At 40.1% G+C, this 25484-nt stretch overlaps 1 protein-coding gene across 1 annotated transcript in view; it reads left to right on the forward strand.

The window, feature by feature from the left end:
- Positions 1 to 1089: 1089 nt before the first annotated feature.
- The window catches only part of LOC126177111 (vesicular integral-membrane protein VIP36), a 77033-nt gene continuing 52638 nt past the window's right edge, over positions 1090 to 25484 (forward strand). Inside the window, exons 1-2 of the mRNA XM_049924379.1 lie at positions 1090 to 1551; positions 1627 to 1742. Of these exons, the coding sequence (XP_049780336.1) occupies positions 1419 to 1551; positions 1627 to 1742 (249 nt within the window). The 5' untranslated portion in view covers positions 1090 to 1418. The remainder of the gene's footprint in view (positions 1552 to 1626; positions 1743 to 25484) is intronic.

Here is a 25484-nt window from a genome sequence, read left to right on the forward strand (position 1 = left end):
AATACTCCACTAATTCTTTATCCTGCTCCACAGAAAATACCTTTCGATTTTCATAGTTTGGTGTCAACCTTTCACTGGAACCTCATGTAATGTTTTGAATATATCGTTGAAGAGTAGGGTAAGGTATTGAATGAGATTTAGCTGCTTGGCGAACTTATTAAGAACATGCTGTACAGCTTCTTGCATAACATCGTGGTCAGTTTTACCTCTGTCCATCCTTCTGCGGTACAAACCAACCATCTTCAAACGTGATAGTATAAAACAGGACTGCTGCACGTCTGTAATTTCAATGCCTTAAATACCTGCACATGTGTATTTACCCATGCTAAGGAAACAAAGTACAGAGTGCTTATATTGGAAAGTTAAAATATACCTGAGGCACAACAAACCATGGCTCATTGTGCCCCGGGAGAGCTTGGTTCAGTGTACCCCAACAGTACATATTTCAAACAAAGCTCATGTGAGGTTATGTATGAACATTGTTAATATTTGAAGATCTAGATCATTAAAATACAGTATTGATATTGTTACAATGACATACTTTCTCTAAAATTTGGTGACAAAGGATTGAACAAAATTCAATCTATCTACATCTCCAAACATTACTTCACTACTACCGTGAAACTAACATACCACCAGTACGACACTAATGGAGCGAACTAGATCCTGCACTCTGCAGAAAACAAATGACAGTCGATAGAGCAGTACTGACAACATATGCACAGAGGAAAAAATAATTTACCACCTTATAGTGAAATTATGCTACCTGATTCATTGTGCCCTGTGGTTCAGAGTGCCCCACTCTTTCCTAAAGTTAATCACTTTAGTATACTACCTAAACAAACCTTTACATTGACTTGTCGTTCCCCCGAGAAACCTTGACGTTGACTTCCCATCCCATTCTGATTCGTTGATGCACTGCATTGATGCCACTAATTAGAAATGCAATGGAATGTTGGAACGTTCTATTCCGTTTCATCAAATGCGAATCGTTCAGACATGCTGCCAACGTCGATGATGATATGCCTTCTCACTCATAAATCTGTGAAGTGTGAAGTTCATCTTTGGACTTTGCCATGTACACAGAAGAAAAGATCGAATATCTTTGTCATTGTCACTGCTAGGTCGAGTACAGTGCGCATTTGATATACTGAACTTGCTTGTTTTTTACTTTCTTTTTATATAATTTTGGTTGTGTGTTACAACATTGTTATTATTGCGGGCTTTTGACATATTTTTCGGTAGCAGTAAAAAAAAAGTGTTTCACGACGTGTAGTCTTCTGCATCGTGTGTTTTAGAACTGCGTTGTGTAGAAGTATTCTGCTGGATTTTTATAAAGACTAATTCTTTTCACATGACATTTTAGTGGTTTTAATGTGTATCTGCCGCTGAAGCTGAATAAAAGTTTAGTGAATACCATGAGTTTAGAAAGTGCTTCGAAATACGTGTTAACTTTTAGTTTTTTACTGCTGTTCACCTTTGGTATAACGGCAGAATGGAATACACAGGACTATATGAAGAGAGAACATTCGCTTATAAAACCTTACCAAGGTGAACAAATTGATATATAAATGCGATTATATGTTGGTATTTGAATTTTAATTTAATCAAGCGTTTGCACGACAGGTTCTGGAATGACTATACCGTATTGGGATTTTTCGGGCAATACTATGGTGACGAATAACTATGTCAGGCTAACACCAGATCAGCAGAGCAAGCAGGGATTATTATGGAACACTGTGGTAAGTTTATTTGGCGAAAATACAGTAACTGTTTTACGTGCTTGATAAATACATACACCTTGGGCACTTAAGTACCGTGCTTGACAACCATTGTCATAAAATATTAGACTGTAATTAATGGTGATCGTTTGAGCACAACTGTTAGGGATCACAATAAATTGGCAGTGCATTATGCAGAATATTTCATTTAGCTACATACATTTTAGTTACAATAATCGCATTCGTTTCTTTGATTGCGTTGTTGCACATCCCAGACCGTTTATTAATAGTGAGGTTGAGTTTGTGACGCGACCAGCAGCATCCTCTTTTTATGAAATGAATTCTAACATATGAAGAGAAGACTGTTTTACTTTCTTCATTTGATGTTTCTTTCTTCATTTGACCAGTACCAATATAGTGGTTTTTAAACAAGACAGAACAATAGCCGATATGGTGGAAGCTCATGGTTAGTATTGAGTTGAATGTAGCCCGTATTTTATGGGTCCAGTATGACTGTGTACATGTACATACAGTATGGTTTGTATTAAAATGTAGTTGATGTATTACTCTTTTTCTGTTACGTATAGCTTACAGAATAATATAGAAGTTTAAACAACAGCTTAGTGTTCTGGGTTTACAAATGAACAAATTTACATCAGCCCACAATGAAGCAGCTTTGAACTACTTTTACAGTCCCTCGACTTTTTGAAAGGCTTACGCCTAATTGTGAAACGACGCCAGTTAGTAAAAAGACAATTGACACCATCAGAATATGTTTTGTTGCTCATTCATAGAAGCTTTGCAGTGATAAAAGTTCTACCCCTTAACCTACCTATTCCACGATTCCACTTCATTACACCCTGAACATCATCTAGCTACAAACCATTTATTGTGAGTTGTTACAGGGTTCTGTCAGTGCGTTTGTATTTTCAAACAGTCTGTGTAGCCATCTGGGAAAAAAATCCAGGCATAAAACTTGTTCATTCATTGTCACTAATCGTGTGTGTGTGTGTGTGTGTGTGTGTGTGTGTATTTGACAAATTTTTTCTTTGTTATGTGTGCCTCACTTTGTCTTCTGCGATCTTGTTTGAAGGTATCAATTCAAGCATTGGTGGTTAAGCACCAGAGTTTGCAATTTCTTGCTGTTGCAGCCCAGGTATTTTGATTTTTGTTTGCCCTCTTGAAGGAGGGTTTGTTGATTAAGTTTGGTTTGCTTTGGGAGATGGATACAGTTAATCAACGTGAGCCTGTGACTAGTTTGTTGATGTAATTTGTAGTAAAGAGTCTTAGGTTTTGCAATAATGGAGTAGGATTAAGATAACTGTTCGGTAGGCTCTACACCAGCAGCTTTATAGAAGTACAAAGATCCTTGTAAGAAATAAACAGTGGAAGTTTTAAGATTCTGTTTTCGATATCCTTATCAGAAATGTGTCGTGTGGGGGGCATATGTCCGAGGCAGGAGAAGTGATCTCGGAACATATATACCATAGTCCAGGCACAGCTTGTATGACCACTTTGGTTTTCATGTTTACAATGAATCTAAGTTACTCGTATGTGCTGTTTTGTAGCTCGTTGGGTGCTTTATATATTGTCATCTATTGCATATCTCTTACACTGGTTCCCTCCATTAATCTTTTAAAGCAAATTCTGTCCTGATTAAAGAGTTGCCAGTCAAATTGGTATCTAATTTCCATTTTGGAAGTCTAGCTGGTAAAGTTCAGTTTCTGAGAATTAAGATTATAAATGTGATTCATGCTTGGTTCTCTTGCAGCTGTGGTCTTAGGTTCCTGCCTAAACACACACTCAGAAATAGTGACAAATTCGGAATAAAAAGAATAGATTACACCAGTTACTAAGACAACCACATACAACATTTAATAACAAGCCACCTACATCCTTCACATTATAAACTCATGATGTCATGACTCAAGGCAGAGAATTTCAACTCCACACTAGAATTGACATAGGAAAGGGAATGTGGCAGCAGTTGGTTATACAGAGTCAGTCAGAGAGCAGTAAACGTGTTTTAAAATGAGAGACGAAGGAAAATTGTCACATTTTCAGGTCACTGTACCACAACCTCCGAAATTGTAGCACATGTGGAAGAATCGGGTAAATATTTTTACAACCAAGTTCATTAATTTATTTTGACCTGTGCCTTTAGTTCCCAGCTTTTACCACAAACTTGTAATTTGTAATATGTACAGAAAAAAAACTGCCACATATTTGTGACAACCAAGATTATAAACGTAACAGCAGCTCATTACAGTTTCACTTGCAGCTATTGAAGCTGTGCCTCACAGTCTTGCGATTTGTCACATATCCTTAAAAAAAGTATATCTAAAAACAAAGATGATGTGACTTACCAAACGAAAGTGCTGGCAGATCGATAGACACACAAACATACACACAAAATTCAAGCTTTCGCAACCAGCGGTTGTTTCGTCAGGGAAGAGGGAAGGAGAGGGAAAGATGAAAGGATGTGGGTTTTAAGGGAGAGGGTAAGGAGTCATTCCAATCCCGGGAGCGGAAAGACTTACCTTAGGGGGAAAAAGTCAGGTATACACTCGCAATACACACACATATCCATCCGCACATACACAGACACAAGCAGACATTTTCTTTAAAAAATAATGTTTTCAATTTGGCACTAGAAATTTATTCTCTTTTTCTCACCTCTCAATGGTTACATGAAAATGTGCTTATGTTTCATAAGTTAAGTTGCAGTGCGACCTCCAGTATGCGACCAGATGTGAGGAAAAGGATGCCAGCAAAAAAATTTAATAACTGTAAGTAATCACTTATTTGTATAAAAAGCAGAACATGTGTTTTTCTAGATTCCACTAAAGATGCCTTAAAGTAAAAGGCAAAATGTGTGTGGAACAAATAAAACAAAGGCCAGTTTTTATTTTAAAAACAAGTAGAGGGCTGACATAGTTTGATTCGAGCTGTCAAGCCTGCAGCAATGACATACTCAACGTTCCTACCTCTGTAATCATTTCTGCTGTAAAAGTTGCCCCATGAACCCACCTACAACAATTTTTGTAAGATATTTCTTGAATTTATTGCAAATCTGACAAAAAAGAGTTTCTGTATTTTCTTCCTTCTAGTTGCCTTCTTCTCTAACATACTCGTTAACACACAGATGGGGTGCAGCTCTCGCCTTATCCACATTAAAACAATTTAAATTCACATACATTGCACTAATCTCCTATAAATGCAACCATTCTTTCCTCATTCCTTTTCTGGATGTATATAACTTATTCACAGCAGAATCCACTTTACATTTATTCGCTGTCATCCAGTCTGTCCCTAAGGTACACCAAACGGATAACAGTTGAATTACCAGGAAACTTCACTCAACTCTTTGCTCTCAATGTAAAACTTCAGTATTTTTTTATTCTTAACAAGTTTGCTACTACTTCCCGCATCACTGATGGTATGACACTCACAAGAAAAGATAGGATATGTGCAGACTCACTTAACTGTAGAGGCAGTTTATTGAATAGTGCTTTGATCTGACTCCTGCTGTTTAAAAGTCCAGCATAATTAATGCTGGGAATGTTAGTGTTGATGACGGACATTAGCACAACTTCAGTAATCACTAACACTCTCACATTATCACCTCTTAGATCATAATCTGTATCACGGTGCATATTACTAATGAAAAGTACTGACTTTTTAACTGCAGTTTCAGTTCGAGTGACATGCAAAACTTTATTTAGTTTAACTCCTAAGGCCAGGCTGGCGCGTGTCTGTCATTACGCCTATTATTGTTCGGCTCTTAATCCTTTCCATAATGATTGCGATCTTCTGTAATGGAGAGTGGCATTATTTTACTCGGTTAGTTGATTAACATTCAAATGCTGCCCTTGGTTATATAGGGAGCCCATGGAAGGGAAACAGAGTGGGGCTAGATAACAGAATTGCAACAAGCCTAACCGGTTGATGCAGCAAGCAGCAGCTCCACAGCTCTGAGCAATTACCTCAGACCAGAGGTGTAATAGTGATGGCGCAACAGAAGGCAGGGCCTCTGTGGTGTCAGTGCCCTGACTGCCATATGGCTAAGACAGGGCACTGTTAAGTGTTAAATTTTAGAAATTAAAACTGTTGCACAACGGGGGATAGCAAAGTCCGTGTGAATACCTCTAATTTTTAGATAGGCGTATGCAGTCTGGCAGCCACCATCTAAGAGTGGAGAGCTACACCAACTGCAAGGTGACATCAGTCTGCAAGCTGCCACTCCGACTCTATTTCTGCTAGCAGCTGGCCTAGCTGCTGACTGAGCACCTTCCGATCTGTGGACCCGCTGCAGGCCAACCAACAGACGGTGCCAACCTCCTATCTTGATGGCCTACAGTTCGGGCCCAGGGCGCTGCAGCTATTCACTCGTCTAGCTTGGGCAGGCAAAGGCCGATACTGTTCGCTGCTGCTTGCATGTACGGGCATTGTGACTGAAAGCCAGTTCCACTGCAGTGGGTCATCGGCGCAATTCCGAGTGCCTCAGTGTGCTACGTTGTGGATAGCCAGGCTCTTCCCCATCTGCATTGTGAGCTGCTGCTAACACTGCTGCTCTGGCTGAGCAGACCATAGCTGTGAGGCAACCTGCTAAAGGTGCACCTCTCCAGGCTGGGGCACACTGGAGCACTGTCATGATTGTTTAAAACAAGGAGTAATAAAATGTCTGATTAATAATGTTTCCCTGATTGAAGTTTTTCGAGCTATTATTGTTGCCCTGATGCTGCTCTTGATTCCCCCCCCCCCCCCCCCCCCCCCAAGTCAAGAGAGTCCAAGATACATTGTGTTTCTGTGCTGGAGGTTTTCTAGCTTGGTTATGCCCTTTTCTGATTAGTCAGCTGAGGATGTATTGTCTTCTCTAGATGATCTGTATCAGCAGCAGGACTCGGATTTTGAACAGGCAAATGACTAAGTGACTCTTTACAGGGGATGCAAAAGCATTTGTAAAGCTGATATTCCGGGACACCTCATGTGTACAAGTCAGGTGTGGATGGCCTCCCATCTAGTGACAGAAAGAGTGAAGCTGCGGTTTTAGCAGATGGTTTATCCACTAGAGAGAAATAGGAACCATTCTATTCTGCTGCGAGTTCATGCATGTGCAGTAGAAGAGGTGCATGCACAAAACACGGCACTTTGAAGGGCTGTCGGCTTGTTATTGTTTTCAGTGGTGGACAGTAGACGAGAAATACATGGACCCTTACTTTTCGGCTGTTGTGTGATATGTTCTACAATTTTTCATTGAGTAATTTTTTAAAAATACAGTAACAAAACAAATGAAGGTTCTCTTTTTTGTATTCCTGTTGAGAAAAAGTAAATGTCTAATGATAGCGTCTTATTCAGGGTGTATACGACCCGGGAGATCCGGGAAAAACCCGGGAATTTTTTCATCTGGGAGAAAACCGGGAAAAGTCCGGGAATTTTTTAGAATTCCGGGAATTTTTCATTATTTTAGGTTTCAGTTAAATTTTTGCAATATTGATGGGTAAGAATCGATGCTCCAACAAAGGATATTACTCTATCCCGCTACTGCAGAATAATACTACAACAATAAAACGTGAACGAGAAAAAAATATGAAAATAAAACATAAATTTCAAAGGAAATGTGCCATATACAACAACAAAACACAGTGCTCATACAAACATTTGCCAACAACAAAATGTGTCAAAGGTGTTAGGAAGACTATGCAATGCTTTATAACAACAAAATGTCTCCGATGAGAGTGACGTCACAACGGTTTAACTAGATTCATTATAGGAGTTACGAGCGGGCTCATGCGCATGCGCAGTTGAGTGGCGGGGCAAACCGATGTATCTGACCCGAATGACAATTACGGGGGTGGAGGGGGCGCCAAATTCATATTCTTGAGAAGAAAAAAATCATGTTTCACAAAGAGCCTAGCATCCAGCGCACGTTGGTCTACCGATTACTCATGATTTTGAAACGCATCCCTCTTGGTTTTTGAATGCACTCTGTAAGTTGATTTCTGAATGAATCATAAGTTAATTTTTGAATGCGTGCCTAGTGTACGTGATGTCTGTCAGGGGAATCGTCGTCGCATCTAGAAATAAACTTTCCTGCAAGCAAAAGGGGACCGGGTTATACGAGCTGAGCAGAGTAAAGCCGAACGAGTGAACGCCAACCGCTGTCTGATTATGTGGTTGATTGGGCTTGGAATGATCAGCTGTGCTATAATTACTAGCGAAATCCATAGTCAGACTACCAGAGTGGAAATAAACGACTAACAGGAATAACAGGTAAGAAAGATTACGTATTATCTTCTCGGTGTATCCAAGAAAATGAAATTTTGTCAGAAAATTTTTGGCCAGATCGCTCCACTTGTAAGGGCCAGTTGTACAGCCCCCTTCTAGCAGCCGATTAACTTCTATTCTGGAAGTAGGGCGGAAAGTGGATTGTACGATCATAACAACGCCTAACCGGAGAATAATCAGGGATAACTAAACCGGTGATTCTGGCAGGGTTAGTGAAGTTAACCAGCGACTAAATTTTGACAAAGGCAGGAATAGTTCCAGAGTTAGTCATGACAAGATTGTTTGTTTGAACGAGGAACGGGGACATCACACCAATTAGGGAAGAATATGACGATTCCAAATTTAAGTAAAAATCTCGTACTACTACTTTTCGATCTCATGCTCGAGAAACTGGGCCGTATGAATGAAATGTGAAACTATTTTCTAACATTAAACTATTTGCTTGTAGTAGGCCTAATAGTCATTTTATGTTGGTCTTCGTGAATTATATTCTGTCGTGTTATAAAAATGACCATTTGTGCAAAAACAGTCTCGTTTATTTGGTATGTGTTACAATTTCTGCAGTGTTAGAAAGACCTATTTTGTTTTATCTAGCAGACAGCGACAAAATAAACGTAATCAGATTTGAGACACCACACCAGTCATGGGTAGTATTTGTATTAACAACTTACGCAGCATTAGACAACGATATTTCGGCCTCTTTTCTTTTATGACATAACGTAAGATCTTTTAATGTTTTACACATATGAACATACGGGCTTCCTGCGTCGTCGTAGCTGCCAAAGCGCGGTGGCGCCTCTTACCTGGCGCTCTCTGAAGACTGCTGAAACGAACCTATTTCTAACAGGTCGCGGGAAAATATTGCGAATGGCTGTTTGAAAAACGTTACTTTCAAAGCAAATTTCCTCTTTCGCAAGTGGAACTGTGTGAGAATGTGCGATGAATTCCTTAAATCACAGAGCGTTTGATGACGAGCGATTAGAAGTATTTAGAGCCCAGATCAGACAATTGTGTCGTTATTATGAGCAAATTGGTGTAGTGCTACGGGAAGCTCTCGCTCCTCTGCGGTAGCTAATTTATTTGTGGAAAACTTTGAGAACAAGTCACTGGACTCTGCTAAAAATTTTACTGGCACATTTGTGTGATGTATCTTAAAGTGTAACACGGGCAAGAAAAATCAACATTATATGTGAAAGCTTAGCTTCTGTTGCAGCTTATTAACCTTAGAGACCAATGTTGTACGTGAAAGCTTTGCTTTTCTTGTAGCAACACTATGTATATGAATTTAAAACATTAACTTTTCCTGTTTGTGTATCCGCGCTACTTAACAGTGGTGTTGCTATTAGCGAACTACATCACGTGTCCTACGCTCTGAATATCCGCTGTGATCGGCTGGCGGGATCACGTGACATGAGCAATGACTCGCTTACAAAAGCGTATCGTAATCTCGATTACATGGTTCGGAAAGTAACATGCGGTGTTTGGTGGGATTCGAATTTATACTTTCGTGATACAAAAATATACAGCAAAAAAAAAAAAAAAATATACCTGTCACTTAATAGCACGGAAAAAGTGTGTTTTCATCCGGGAGAAAGTGTATTTTTAACCGGGAAATCCGGGAATTTTTTTTCCTTGTCCACTTATAAACCCTGTTATTGTAAAAATGGAATGAAACAAAGTAAGTATAAGTATGCTTATTGATGTGTGCAGCTGGGAAAGGTGTCTATATAATCCTCTAGATACACTGTACCACAATAAGGTACATCTGCAAATGTTTAATTCTGTGTTTATATGTTTTATGTAAACGTGCATATAATTTTGCTTTTGATACTGTATGTATCATCTTAATTGTTGAAAGTACCAAATGTGTTTGATTTGATTGCATCTTTTGTATCATTTTAGCATACCAGGAAGGATAGTATTGAGAGAATAGCCACAAGGGTCAAAGGAGTTGTGTCGGCTATGACCATTGAGAACAGTGAAAACTGTTTTGCAACTTTGCTGTCGTGCTGTTGTGAAATAGCTTCCCTCATTGTGTCACCTGTGTGAAGCCAACACCTTGCTGCAGTCTTTTTTGATCTACACAGTGTATAACACCACCTGGCGACATCATATACTTGCTACATTATACGGGTGGGGTCTCCAAGGCCTGCTCCCTATTTGTATCCAGAATTTTCTGTCGTTACGTACTTTCCGTGTCAGAGTTTGTGCCTCCCGTAGTTTCCCCCATATCCAGGAGAATGGGGTCCCGCAGGGCTTTGTATTGAGTGTATCACTATTTTTAGTGGCCATTAACGGTCTAGCAGCAGCTGTAGGGCCGTGCGTGTCACCCTCTTTGTATGCAGACGACTTCTGCATTTCGTACTGCTCCACGAGTACTGGTGTTGCCAAGCGGCGCCTACTGGGAGTCATCCATAAGGCGCAGTCATGGGCTCTCGCCCACAGCTTCCAGTTGTCTGCCACTAAGTCGTGTGTCATGCACTTCTGTCAGCATCGTACTGTTCATCTGGAACCAGAAATTGACCATCATGATGATCCACTCACTGTAGTGGAGACATATCTATTCTTAGTACTGGTTTTTGACTCCCAGTTGTCTTGGCTATCTCACCTTCGTCAGCTTAAGCGGAAGTGCTGGCAGCACCTCAACGCCCTCCACCACCTTAGCAACACCACCTAGGGTGCAGATCGTTCTACTCTGCTGCAGCTCTACGAAGCCCTTGTTCAATCCCGCTTTGACTATGGGATCGTTATTTATGGTTTGGCGGCACCGTCAGCATTGCGTGTACTCGACCCAGTGAACCACTGTGGCGTTCACCAAGTGACGTGAGCTTTTAGAACGAGTCTGGTGACCAGTGTCCTGATGGAGGCCGGAGTCCCTCCATTGCAGATCCGACATGCACAACTGCTCGCCAGTTATGTTGGACACATTCATAGTTCTCCTGAGCATCCGAATTACTGTCTCCTGTTTCCACCCGTGGCAGTCAGTCTCCCGCATTGGCGGCCCAGATCAGGGTTAACGATTGCGGTTTGTGTGCGATCCGTTCTGAACAGCATTTCTTGTCCGATTGCTGCAGTGTATTCACTGCAGAGCTGGTGGCCATCTCTTATGCACTTCAGTGTATCTGTTCATGCCCCGGGGAATCGTTTCTTCTGTGTACTGACTCCTTGAGCAGCCTACAAGCTATTGACCAGTGCTACCTTCGCCACCCTGTGGTAGCGTCTATCCAGGCGTCCATGTATGCCCTGCTCCGGTCCCATCGTTTTGTAGTGTTTGTGTGGACCCCAGGACACGTCAGCATCCCAGACAATGAACTTGCCGACAGGCTGGCCAAACACGCTACACGGAAACTGCTTCTGGAGATGGGTATCTCTGAACCTGACCTGCGTTCTGACTTACGCCGTAGGGTTTTTTGGCTTTGGGAGACGGAATGGCATAACAGTACACACAACAAACTGTGTGTCATTAAGGAGACTGCGAATGTGCGGAAGTCTTCCACGCGCGCCTCTCGCAGGGAATCAATTGCCCTCTGCCGACTCTGCATTGGCCACACTTGGGCGACCCATGGTTACCTCTTGCGCCGTGTAGAGCTGCCTGAATGTCGGTGTGGTGCCCGGTTAACAGTGGACCATGTTCTGGTGCACTGTCCCACATTGGCTGGCCAGTGACAAAATCTTGGGTTACCAGACTCGTTGCTGCTAATTTTGTCTGACAACGCCTCATTGCTGATTTAGTTTTACGTTTTATTCATGAGGATGGGTTTTATCATTTGATCTAAGTTTTAGCCCATGGCCTTTGTCCCTCGGTGTCTTCCATCCTATTGCTTCTAGGGTGGAGTTTTAATGTGTTGCGGAGTAGCTGGCTTCTCCTTTTTTATTCTCATGGTCAGCCAGCCATGGTTGCTTTGTTGTTTTAATCTCTTCATCCCGTTTCTTGCATTTCTGTGGTTTTCGTGTCCTCTTTTGTTCATTTACATGTTTGTTGCCCTTCATCGTTCTTCTGATTTTTCCTTTCATTCCATTTTGAGTTGTTAGTCTCATGTGTTTTATTCTCACACTTGTGGCATTGTTTTATTCAGAACAAGAGACTGATGACCTCGTAGTTTCGTCCCTCTCCCCCTCTTTTAATGGAGCCAACCTCTTGGGAGTCAGAATCTAAGTCAGTGTTCCTGTTCTTTAGATGACTTTGTGGTCATTGACATTTCTGTCTTTTTGTAGTGTTTTCAGGCTATTGACCGATTTGAGGTACTAGTTTCAGTTAATCCTTGAGTTAGACAACTTCGTAGTGACCATTTCGTTTCATTTCATGTTGTGAAGACTCAGGAGTGCGGTTAAAAATCATGGTGAATGATGATAAAATTCACTGATGACGTTTATAAATTCTCAAGGGGAGAGCCCCAGTGATGGGATTGACTTTTTGAAACCATTTATATGGTTGAATACATCCAAAAAGAAAGATGATGAGACTTACCAAACAAAAGCGCTGGCAGGTCGATACACACAAACGAACACAAACAGAGACTTACCAAACAAAAGCGCTGGCAGGTCGATAGACACACAAACGAACACAAACATACACACAAAATTCAAGTTTTCGCAACAAACAGTTGCTTCGTCAGGAAAGACTGCATTCATATCATTTATATGGTTGTATATTTAAAAAGAAAGATGATGAGACTTACCCAACAAAAGCGCTGGCAGGTCGATAGACACACAAATAAACACAAACATACACACAAAACTCTAGCTTTCGCAACCAACGGTTGCCTCGTCAGGAAAGAGGGAAGGAGAAGGAAAGACCATTTATATGGTTGTGTAGATTAAGATCCCAGGTATCACATATTGGACCCATTCACTGTGGTGGGCCTTCATTTAAACATAATTGAAAAAGAAAAAAGGTCAGAATTTTGAATGATGCTCAATAACGTTAAAAAAAGTTGTATAAGAGACGGGTTTCATGGTGTAATGAATAGGGTAAGGGCTTCCTTTAGGAAATTGGGGGTTTGAATCTCGTCAGGTGCATTAGATTTTTTTTTTTAAAGTGAGGTTGATTATTTTTGTTCAATTAATTCAGGGTGTATACGACCCGGGACAACCGGGAGATCCGGGAAAAACCCGGGAATTTTTTCATCCGGGGAATTTTCCATTGTTTTAGTTTTCAGTTAAATTTTTGTGATTTTGACTGTAAGAACTAATACTCTAACAAATGATGTTACTGTATCCCGCTGCTGTAGAATAATACTGCAGCAACAAAACATGAACGAGAGAAAAAAAAAACGAAAATAAAACTTAAGTTGCCAAGGAAATGCATACAAGCGTCTGCCAACAGCAAAGTGTGTCAAAGGCTTTAGGAAGACTGCAATGCTTCGTATCAACAAATTGCCTCCGATGAGCGTGACGTGACAACTGTTTAAATTAGATTCGTTTGAGCAGTTGCGGGCGGGCTCTTGCGCATGCGCAGTTGAGTCTCGTATATGTTGTATCTTCTCCCGCTTCTGGTTACAGAAGTGTGGCTGGGCGCCACTACTTAATATTGCCCGGTTCGGAAATATCATAGATCCGGGGCTGATTCACAGAGCAGTCAGAGTTGTGCTGGGGAGGTGGATCGTCTCCACGTGACCTGTGTTTACGTTCAGTGATGGTGTATTTTGTTAAAATACGTTCGCATAGTTACGGATGGCCAAAATATGTTATTAGTTTCAGATATTATTTCCATCTTTCTGACAGTCAAGCATTAATCGCCTTGCGGAACAATGAAGTTATTTTTGCGGGTTTGCTAAAGAGATTTGGCTTTGCCGAGGCAGTCAATTTATTTGAAAGGAAGTGTTTAATTTCACACTATAGGCTACTTTCAACTGTTCGCTGCATTTCAAGTGCACGTATGGCATTATGCCATAATAAAGAACCAAACATGAGATAATACGGTACTGGTACTCAAAGAAAATTTACATACGAGTGTGCATTTTAAGCCGGTTTATCCATTTTAGTAAGGTTCACGAAAGTCCGACGCTCTTGAAGTATCGTCTGATGTCTTGTTTCTTTTATGACATAGTGCAAGATCTTTTAATGTTTTACACGTACGAAAGTATATATGGGTCTCCTGCATCATCGTAGCTGCGCAAGCACGGTGACGCCTGTTACCTTGCGCTCACTTACAACTGCTGAAACGAACCTATTTCTAACAGGTCGCGAGAAAATACTGCGAATGGTGGTTTGAAAAGCGTTACATTCAAAGCAAATTTCCTTTTGCGCAAGATGAACTATGCGCGAGAAAGTACGATGAATTTAGTAAATGACAAAGCGTTTGACTCTGATTTAAAAATCAACTCTTTGAGGACGACCATTTAGAAGAATTTCGAGCCCAGAGGATCAGAAATTTACGTCGTTATTAAAAATTTTACTGGCACGTTTGTGTGATGTATCTTAAAGTGTAACACGCGCAAAAAAGATCAACATTATATGTGGAAGCTTAACTTTTCTTCCATCTTATTAATCTGCGAACCAGTATTATATGTGAATGCTACGTATATTAATTTAAAACATTAACTTTTCTTATTTGTGTGTTTGCGCTACTTAAGAGTGATCTTGATATTGGCTGACTACATCACGTGTCCTAAGCTGTCATCAGCTGGCGAGATCACGTGACATGAGCTATGACTGGCTTACAGAAGCCCATCATAATCTCGATTTCAATGCTTCGGAAAGTGACATGCGTTGTTTGACGGAATTCAAATTTATACCTTCGTAATTCGAAAATATAGAGCGTACATCTTGCTGCACATGAAAGGTCTTTTTAAAAACGTGTCCCCCCCCCCGAATCTCATTTTCTAAAGTGCCAGGAAATTCTACGTCGGTATATAAAACCATAAACGTTCAAAGGATTGATGAGTTTTACAGTGCCGAGGAGGAGTATACTGTCACTTAACACGGAAGAAGTGCATTTTCACCTGGAAGAAAGTGTATTTTTAACCGGGAAATCCGGGAATTTTTTTTCCTTGTCCACGTATACACCCTGTAATTGATTTACATTAATTTTTTTGTTTTCATTTCTTTTTCACATCATTTTAAACATATCAACTTCTTTTGCTCTCATTTTTGTTCCTACCATTTTTTTTCAACTTGAAATCTTTGTTCGTGTGTTTTTAATTAATTTTGTGTGTATTTTGATTTATCTCTTTTGTTTTGTCATCCTACTTTTTTGTGCAGGGAATTGTATTTATTATATCTATTCCTCATCTCACTTGAATTTCGTTTTACTCTTCTTTCGTTAACTGTTCATCAGTATTATTTTGTCCCTAGTGCAATAGGAATGCAGGCAATGTTTTAAATGTTTGTATGATGATTACTGGGCAGAAAAAATTGTACGCCATTGTACAGTCAATATAAATAGATTATTTTGTCTGTCATTAGGAGCCGATAGGTCAGAATATTCAAATAATTGAATGTTGTTGTTGTTGTGGTCTTCAGTCCTGAGACTGGTTTGATGCAGCTCTCCATGCTACTCTACCCTGTGCAAGCTTCTTCACCTCCCAGTACCTACTGCAACCTACATCCTTCTGAATCTGCTTAGTGTATTCATCTCTTGGTCTCCCTCTACGATTTTTACCCTCCACGCTGCCCTCCAATACTAAATTGGTGATCCCTTGATGCCTCAGAACATGTCCTACCAACCGGTCCCTTCTTCTTGTCAAGTTGTGCCACAAACTTCTCTTCTCCCCAATCCTATTCAATACTTCCTCATTAGTTACGTGATCTACCCACCTAATCTTCCCCACCTAATCTCCAGCATTCTTCTGTAGCACCACATTTCGAAAGCTTCTGAGTGGAAAAAAATGACGCAAAGAAACAATGAAACAAATGAAAAACTTCATATGGTCATTAAAATCATTTGAAAAAGGAATGGAAATATAAAATTACATTGAGACCAGTTAACTGAATAAAAATAATATTCAATGTCATTTCAATAAAGATTTAAAACTAAAAAATATTAATGCACCTGACAAGATTCGAACCCACAACCTCCCGCATGTGAAACCTTTATCCTATCCATTACAACACACATTAACACTATTGAGCAGCACTCAAAATTCCAAAAAACATTTTCCATCAGTTACTTGCAAACGAGAGCCCACCAGAGTGAATGGCTGCAGGGTGTGATATCTGTGAAAATAACCTACATCACTGTCTACTTGTTTGAAGAAGTCGATCCCACCACTGGTGATATCTCCTTATCAATGAAAGTGATGATACTGTATCTGTTGAATGGAATTACGTCTAATGGCCACAGATTATGGATTGACAGTAAACCAGAGAAAGATGAAAGTAATGATGAGTAGCAGAAATGAGAATAGTGATAGCCGGCCGAAGTGGCCGTGCGGTTCTGGCGCTGCAGTCTGGAACCGCGAGACCGCTACGGTCGCAGGTTCGAATCCTGCCTAGGGCATGGATGTGTGTGATGCCCTTAGGTTAGTTAGGTTTAACTAGTTCTACGTTCTAGGGGACTAATGACCTCAGAAGTTGAGTCCCATAGTGCTCAGAGCCATTTGAACCATTTTTGAGAATGATAACCTCAACATCAAAATTGCTATCTTGAATGCAAAATTACACAGGACGGATGCAGCAAATAGGATATCAGACTAGCACAAGAAGAAACGTGTTTTTTGCAACTAGAAGTCTACTTTTATCAAAAATATGATTTATTTTCAGGAATAAATTTCTGAGTATTTGGAACATAGAATTCTATGAAAGTGGATCATGGGCTGTGGGAAAACGAAGAGAAGAGAATTGTAACATTTGAGCTATGGTACTATAGAATGATGTTGAAAATTAAGTGAACTGGTAAGATAAGAAAAGAGATGGTTCTTTACATAATGAATGAGGGAAGGAATATGCAGAAAATACGGACAGAACACGTGTTAAGACATCAGGGAATAATGTCCAGAGTACTGTAGTGGGGAAGAAATGTAGGTGAAGACAGAGGTTGGAATATATCCAACAAATAATTGATGACTATGATATGAAAAGGTAGGCGCAGGAGAGGAATCCGTGATAACACATCAAACCAGTCAGAAGACTTATGGAAAAGAGTGACAACTGAGTTGGATGCTCAGTTAAAGGTACAAGAGCTTCTTAGCTGCCTGGTCGCTTATCACTAGAGACCGGATTAAATGCATTTGCATTTGCGTATTTGGCTCCTTTTCACCGGTTATTATATATTTTAACAAAAAACTAGTAACAATGCATGTTTTACCTCTGTGTTTACAATACTTTAAAAGTTTAGATGGGCAGTCTCTTGCTCGATCTAGTTTTGATGTTTCACAGATTGACCGCGGACCTAGAACTGCCCGCAATCGGTAATCGAGAGGCCACTGCCTAGCGAAATCATTACAGAAGAGGAACAGGAAGTCAATGCTCCTGCGCCCACGTCCCTGTTTAATCCCCTCCGCTGTCATATTGTGTACGCGTCGGCAACAGTTAAACGACACAAGCTTTTAGTCACACGACCACTGTTTCAGTTTAGCTTTCTATGTACTTGTGCACAGTTGAACGTCTTGATACGTGTCCGGTATGGCCGAGCGGTTCTAGGCGCCTCAGTCTGGACCCGCGCGACCGCTATGGTCGCAGGTTCGAATCCTGCCTCGGGCATGGATGTGTGGGAGTCCATAGGTTAGTTAGGTTTAAGTAGTTCTAGGTGACTGATGACCTCATTTGTTAAGTCCCATAGTGCTCAGAGCCATTTTTTACGACAAGTGATGTATAACGTGTTTTGCGCCATGCCGCCCGAAAAAAGAAACGTCGTTTCGTGATAGCTGACCATTCTGGAACATTTACATATGATGGAATTGTTTTATATTGTCGAGTTTGCGAGAAATAAGTTTCGTGCAAAAAAACTGTTTCAAACAGACCAGGAAAGACAGGTCTTCATGTCGCAGCAATGCAGAAGAAAGACCACGACAACAACTTCTGACAATAGCAAGTTTCAGTAGCAGGGATTTGTCCAAAGGTAACCAGAAAAGTCGGTTTAACATGGATCTTGTGTGCAGCATTCATTGCAAGCAGTATTGCTCTTCACAAACTTACAAACCCTGTCCTCTTAGGCTTCCTGTGCAAATATTGCTTAAATCAAAATATACCAGATGAATCAACATTGCGTAAAAATTACATACCGACAATTTACGTAAATGTTCTGGAAGAAATACGCAATGAACTCAGTGACAGAATTATCTGGATTTCAATTGACGAAACTACAGATACTTGGGGCCGTTACATTGCAAATTTAATTGTTGGTGCTTTAAAAGAAGATGCGAATTATTCCTATTTACCGGCCTGCAAAGAACATGAAAAAGTAAATAATTCTACGATCGCCAGATTTGTGAGTGAAGCTATTAGAAAAATATTTCCAGAATCTTCCGCAGATGAAAGGGTGTTTGTGTTTAGTCTTAATTTCAGGTGCTGCTCCCTACATGATCAAGGCAGGAAAAGCCATCCCGAGTATTTGATTCATGTGACGTGCTGCGCTCACGGCGTACATCGCCTTGCTGAAGAAGTACGTTCCAAGTTTGTGAATGTAAATGAACTGATTTCATCCACAAAGAATGTGTTTCTAAAAGGCTTGTGCTCCCATCAAGACCTACGAAGAAAAACTACCAAATGTGCCTTTACCTCCCGAACCAGTGCTAACTTTTGGTACGTGGGTCGAAGCTGTGTTGTTTTACAATGAACATTTCGAGACCATTAGGGGGTAGTAAACGACTTCGATAGTGCAGAGGCTTTGGCACTTTGCCAGTGCAAGGAAGCCTTTAATGATTTCGGTATTTAAAAAGACATGGATGTGATGTAGCTCTTACTTTTCCCGTATAACTGCAAGTATTAAAAAGCTAATAACTCAATGTTTGACGTCGAATGAATATATTCATTTAATGAATAAAATTATTCTAGTTAACTCCTCATTGCCGGTGGTATCCCCAAGAAAACTTAAAGATAAGTTTTGCAACATTTTAAACAATAACCCAGGCTTTTCACCCTTGTGCCAAATTGGTAGTTTTATTAATGGGACGGGTGAACTTTTACCAAAAACAGTAAGCGCCAACATAGCATCCAGATTCAGATACTGCCCAATTATCAGTTCATGTAAACGGTCCTTTTCTGCTTATAAAAATGATTTGTGATCGAAGACACAATCGTACTGCCGAACATTTGGAACAGTACTTGGTTGTTTATGTTTACAATAGTAGAAAAATGTAAAGTAAATTGTAAATGGTGCTTTGACCCAATAGTATTAATTAAAAGTTAACGCTTTTCAAAAACATGATACTATGTTTTTTTAAAAAAAATAAATGCTCCTCTGCTTGCGATATATCTCGAAGTTGGTCGTGTACATATCGATTGTTTCGCTGCAACTCACTCGCATGGCTTCCGATTGTTATTGACAACAATATCAAAGAAGGAACAATTCTTAAAAGCAGGATGCGTCTCCAATGTGCAAATTTTTAGAAAATACTCCCAGAAAGGCCCCTTCCTAACCTCTACCAGAAAGTATTCAGAAAATATCAGCGTTCTAAATGTACAGACTTTTCGCGTGGCCGGTGCTCTTCCTGGTAATTGATATGCGCAGGTTCGACTTTGAGATACAACACAGGCAGTAAAGTAAGTACCATGTTTATTTATTACTTGATCATGATATTTCGAAACTTTCGTGTATTTTAACCATTTTTCATGCGCATTTTAAGGTTTCTATGATGCATATAATCTGGTCTCTACTTACGGGTTAAACTAAGGTCTTGGACATCATCCATGTTTGTTCATGATCGTAGGTGCGTATATGTATATTGAAATTTCTTGATTTTTTTTATGATGTGCGTTTTCGGATCATGAGCTTTAGATTACTTTTGTACGTTGCAGTTTTATAGTGCCTTACAAGGGCAGGGTCTGACATGTGGGTTTTGACCAAATTTTGCAAGGACATTCTATGTTAGACATAAAGACACTTGGGTTTTGGAATTTTGCTAGACACTATAGGTTTTGAAGTAATTGAGGTCAAAGATGATGACAGAAAATAGTGTTTTCAGTGCTATGCAACCAAGGATCGTGTAATAACAATATTTTTAAAAACCTAATACAGGATTCAAAATTAATAATCTTTGAGTTACTAACATGTTAGTGTTCTCATGATGTACCTTGGGTATCCATTAACCAGTGAGGTCAGTGGCCGCTCGAGGCATTAAACTATCAAACTGCTGGTCCATGTTTGATTCTTGGTTGTAGCTTTTTTCTTTTTAAATATACCTTCAGGTGATAATATTCTGATAATCAGAATACATATCTTTGCCTTTTTTAAGTAAAACATCAGGAGGTGTGTTTAATAATCAAATAAGTATATTATATGGTATTGACAGTTACTTTCATTGTGATCACAGATGATGACGCACAACCAACCTGCACCGTGAAAGTGATACAACTGTAATGTACCTCTCTGTGTCAATTGCGTGATGTTCACTTTTTCCAACAAGTAGAAAATTTAATTACACAACTCCAGAATAGTGCAACAGCAGAGCAGAGAATTACAAGGTTTGGTGGATGCTATCTTAATTCACACATTGGTTCATAACCAGTTGTCCACACCTTTCTTTCGAGATATGCTTTTATACGCTGGACACACACTATAATTGGTATCTAATAGTTCTCATTCACCCCACTAAGTGCAAGAATGCTCATGAATAAACAATAAGTTTTATTAAGCAAAGATATACTTCATTTTTGTACTAGTATCATTTTGAAAATAGCTGTCAATACATTATAATGCATACTTATTTAATTATTTATCATATCTCCTGAGGTCCTTTTTTTTAAAAAAAAAAAAAAAAAAAAAAAAAAAGGCAGAGAAAAGTATTCTGATTATCAGAATATTGTCATAAACACCTAAACAAATACTGAATGAAAAAATAGCACGACCAAGAATCACACACAGATCAGCAGTTTTAGAATCAAATGCCTTGCCTGCTGGAAACATCAAATGACGGGTAACAAGATACAGCATGAAAACACAAAAACATTAATAACTCGAACATTATTAACTTTGGACCCAATATTATATTTTTAAAAAATGTTCATTTTTTTTAGATGATTGTTTAATGTATATCACTGAAAATACGATTTTCCATCATCAACTTTGACCTCAAGTTTTTAAAAAACTAGGGACTGTCTTGCAAAAAGCCAAAACATCTCTCTCTTTCTATTCAACATGAAAAAAATTTATTAAATTGGGCGATCCACATTTCAGACCCTCCCGTTGGTGGGGGAATGTACAATGAGAGGATGTGGCAGCATTATTCACAATGCAGCTATTGTGTAAACCATCCTGTGAATACTGGATGATGTCAACAATGCAATCATCAACTAAAGTGCACTTACAGCACCCATAGTTCTTACACTGCGTGCTGCTATTGGCAGTTCGTTTTCATTTGTCATAGACAATCAAGTGATAGTATATGATAGTTTTGAGAATTGCTCAATCTTTAGTCTGGATTGTATCAAATATTTGACTGTTTTTCTGAATATGTCATGATCGGCGACGTTGCCACTAGGTTGGTACATGATAGTACAGCTTAAATCACTGTGGGCAAAATGAGCAGCAGTGAAGTGTACAATCATGGTTGTCACAAATACGTGGCAGTTTTTATTTTATCTTTTTTTACAAGTATGTCATGAATTACGAGTTTGTGATTGGTTTGTAATAACCTAATACTGCAGTTAAATTGCTGTGAGTGAAACAAACTAACAGCTAATTTAATTTGTGAATCATAATAAATTACCACTGAGTATTGTGATTGGCTATCCAAATCAAACTTGTGATTTGTCGTGATCACTTCCCATCATTCATCACATGAAGCATTAACAACTGCAGCACACTCTGAGAACGCGAAATGCACTTCTACCTGGTAATCGTACTTCTTGCAGACTGTGTATGGCATAATCTTTCCTAATGTATATACTGATGTATGGGAACTGCTACAAGACCACATATTAGATGTAGCAAATATGGTTTTGCTGACTGGATTCAGTTCTGAAATGTTAAATTTCTCTTGATCTTTCTTTGCCATTATCAAAACCCCAAATTCATCTCAATCTACCCACAAAAATTTTATGTGGCTGCATTACTCAAAGTGCATTTTTGACACTAATTTTGCTCTTATTGGGACGTACAGTATAGGTTCGTATGAGCAGTTTCCAGCGGGCTTGTGTGCGTGCGCAGAGCTGAATTTGCATATGAGCAGTGCCTTCCTTCCGCTTCTGGCTACTTGAAGCGTGGCTGTTTGCCGTATGAGCAGTAGCAACAAGTAGCCAGATGGTACACGGAAAAAGCCCAAGCTGATAGATTTGCGCATGCGCAGAGCAAGCTGAGTTATATTGGGGGGGGGGGGGGGGGGGGGTGCTCCTTCCCCACGTGACCCGTGTATATGTTTTGTGTCTCAGTAATATTGCTGGTCTCTTCATTTACAGCTCCCACATCAAATGAAATCGTAACAGATTTCTGTGGCCGGGAGCCATCAAGTGAATTAATATACATTCTCATAACCATGAAAGACCAAAATAAGTTGGTAGTTTCAATTTTCTGATTTTATATTATTTCCACGTTATTAGCAATAAACCATTAATGTCTTAATGAAGCTATTTCTGTCTGTTTTATAGAGAAATTTGCTTCTATTAATTTTTTTTCCACTGAGGCAGTTTGTTTCAAATAAACTAAGTGTTTCATTCCGCACTTTTGGCTACTTTCAACCTCGTTCAATTTAAAGTACAAATTTTCGTTTTCTGGGACGAATGACGTTATACCATAATAAAGAACCAAACATGAGAATACAGTACTGGACCTCCGAGAAAATTGGTATCACGAAAACCACATGAAAAGCTGAATGTCAGGTACTTCAGAGTGCATCTGGACATAGAAATGTGCAATTAGAGCAGAATGAAGCATTTTACTGTGGTTTATGAAATTCCCATGCTGGCTGGAGTAGTTTCTGATGTCCTGTTCCTATTATGACACCGTAAGATCTCTTAATGCTATATATGTACGAACATACGTAAACATTGACTTGAAGCTGACTAAGTAGGCAAAATTGGTCAGGAGTTTTGAACTAAATATTTTGTTTCAAATATAATGACAGCTGTAGCAGAATTTTGCAAATCTGCCTTCTGTGAAACAGTGTTTTTCGATCGCAAGGCACTTGTCTTGTACTTCCTCTAGGCCTGAAGATATTTCTTAATTTGTGTTCACGTCTTAAATTTATAGAATGCCATTCTATGCTAAATTGCATACCGTGTTTTATCGTTTAAAACTCCCCACATGGCTTCACATTTATTCCTAGAGTAGAATATAAACTGTCAGTTGTACAGTTTCTTTGCCTCACAGACAACCATATTAGTTTTTTACACATTTTGAAATAGTCATGCAATTTATTGTCCTTTATTCTGGTGTAAGCTACACAAGAAACTTTTTTTTTTCCCAAGATATTTGTATCCCATCCTACTAGCTTTTTGCAGTGCTGTGTAGATGTAAAACTCTTGGAAATGCTACATAACAATATTGCAGAGTACGAATTAAAAAGAAAAAAAATTCTGTGAAAGTCATCCCATAGCAAAATTTTATGGTACTTCGAGCTGTGGAGTCTAATTTTGAAATGATATTTTGCCAAGAACTGTTTCCTTATTTGCATCCTTTATCTGGGTGGGATACAATGAAACAATTGCTCTTAGTACAACTCTGTACGTCCTCTCAACAACATACCACAGGGCTGCACATGGTCACGTGATGCCCCACCGCGCACGAAATTCCTCCAGAAATGCGACGAAAAGCGTATGAGCAGAGCAAGCACCAAGCACGGGCTGCCGATGTCATCGTAGCTGCGCATGCGCAGTACAGCCTGTTGTCTGGTGCTGTCTGATAACTGCTCAAACGAACCTAATCACATCTAAGCAGGTGGGAGGAAGGACAAAGCAACCAATGGTTCTTCAAACAATCATTTAATTTTAACCTGTCATAATTTCACTTCGCTTACAATCCTCAGTTGGACAATGATGCTACCTATATTGCTTAGAGTATGGGTGCTACAAGATGTATATAAGATCAAACAGTGGAAAATCCAGGATGGAATGTAACAATATTATGAAAGGAAAGTTGCTACTCACCATATAGCGGAGATCCTGAGCTGCAGATAGGCGCAACAAGATTGCCACAAATAAAGCTTTTTGCCAGTAAAGCCTTCATCAAAAACACACAAGCAGATGCAACTTTCACACACTTCTGCAGTCTCAGGCAGCTGAAACCACACTGCGTGCAGAAAAACCAGTGCATGATGGAAGTGGCGACTAGGTGGGGAGGGGGAAGAATAGTAGGGTAGGGATGGCAGACAGTGGAGTGCTGCAGGATAGATGGATGGCAGAGGAGCGGTGGGGAGGGGGAAGGTAGTGGAAAAGGAGAGAAGTAAAAAGACTGGGTGCGATGGTGGAATGAGGGCTGTATAGTGCTCGAATGGGAATAGGGAAGGGGCTGTATGGGTGAGAACTGTGAAGTTTGAGGGCAGGAGGGTTACAAGAACGTAGGATGTATTGCAGGGAAAGTTCCCATCTGTGCAGTTCAGAGTAACTGGTGTTGGTGGGAAGGATCCATATGGTACAAGCTATGAAGCAGTCATTGAAATGAAGGCTCTTTGGCAGCCTGCTCAGCAACAGATTGATCCACTTTTTTCATGGCCGTAGTATGTCGATCTCCATTCATGCGGGCAGACAGCTAGTTGGTTGTCATGTCCACATGGTATGCAGCACCGTGGTTGCAGCTGAATTTGTAGATCACATGGCTGGTTTCACAGCCCTTTGATAGGATAGGTGGTGTTTGTGACTGGACTGGAGAAGGTGGTGGTGGGAGGGTGTATAGGACCGGTCTTGCTTGTAGGTCTATTACAGGGGTATGAGCCATAAAATAAGGGGTTGGGAGCAGGGGTTGTGTAGGCATGGACGAGTATATTGTGTAGGTTCGTTGGACGGCAGAATACCACTGTGGGGGAGTTGCGAAGGATAGTGGGCACGGTATTTCTTATTTCAGGGCATGATGAGAGTTAGTCAAAACCCTGGCGGAGAATGCAATTCAGTTGCTGCAGTCCTGGGTGGTACTGCGTTACAAGGGGGAATGCTCCTCTGTGGACGGAAGGTGGGACTTCAGGAGGTGGTGGGAGACTGGAAAGATAAGGCATGGGATATTTGTTTTTGTACAAGGTTGGGAGGATAACTGTGGCCTGTGAAGACTTCAACAAGACCCTCAGCTTATTTTGAGAGGTACTGCTCATTACTCCAGATGGGAAGACCACAGGTGGCTCGGCTGTATGGAAGGGCTTCTTGCTATGGAATGGGTGGTGGCTTTCGAAGTGGAGGTGTTGCTGATGTTTGATATGGACAGAGGTACTGATGCAGTCATCTTTGAGGTGG

This window comes from Schistocerca cancellata, chromosome 3, assembly GCF_023864275.1.
Source record: "Schistocerca cancellata isolate TAMUIC-IGC-003103 chromosome 3, iqSchCanc2.1, whole genome shotgun sequence".
Taxonomy (NCBI): Eukaryota; Metazoa; Arthropoda; class Insecta; order Orthoptera; family Acrididae; genus Schistocerca; species Schistocerca cancellata.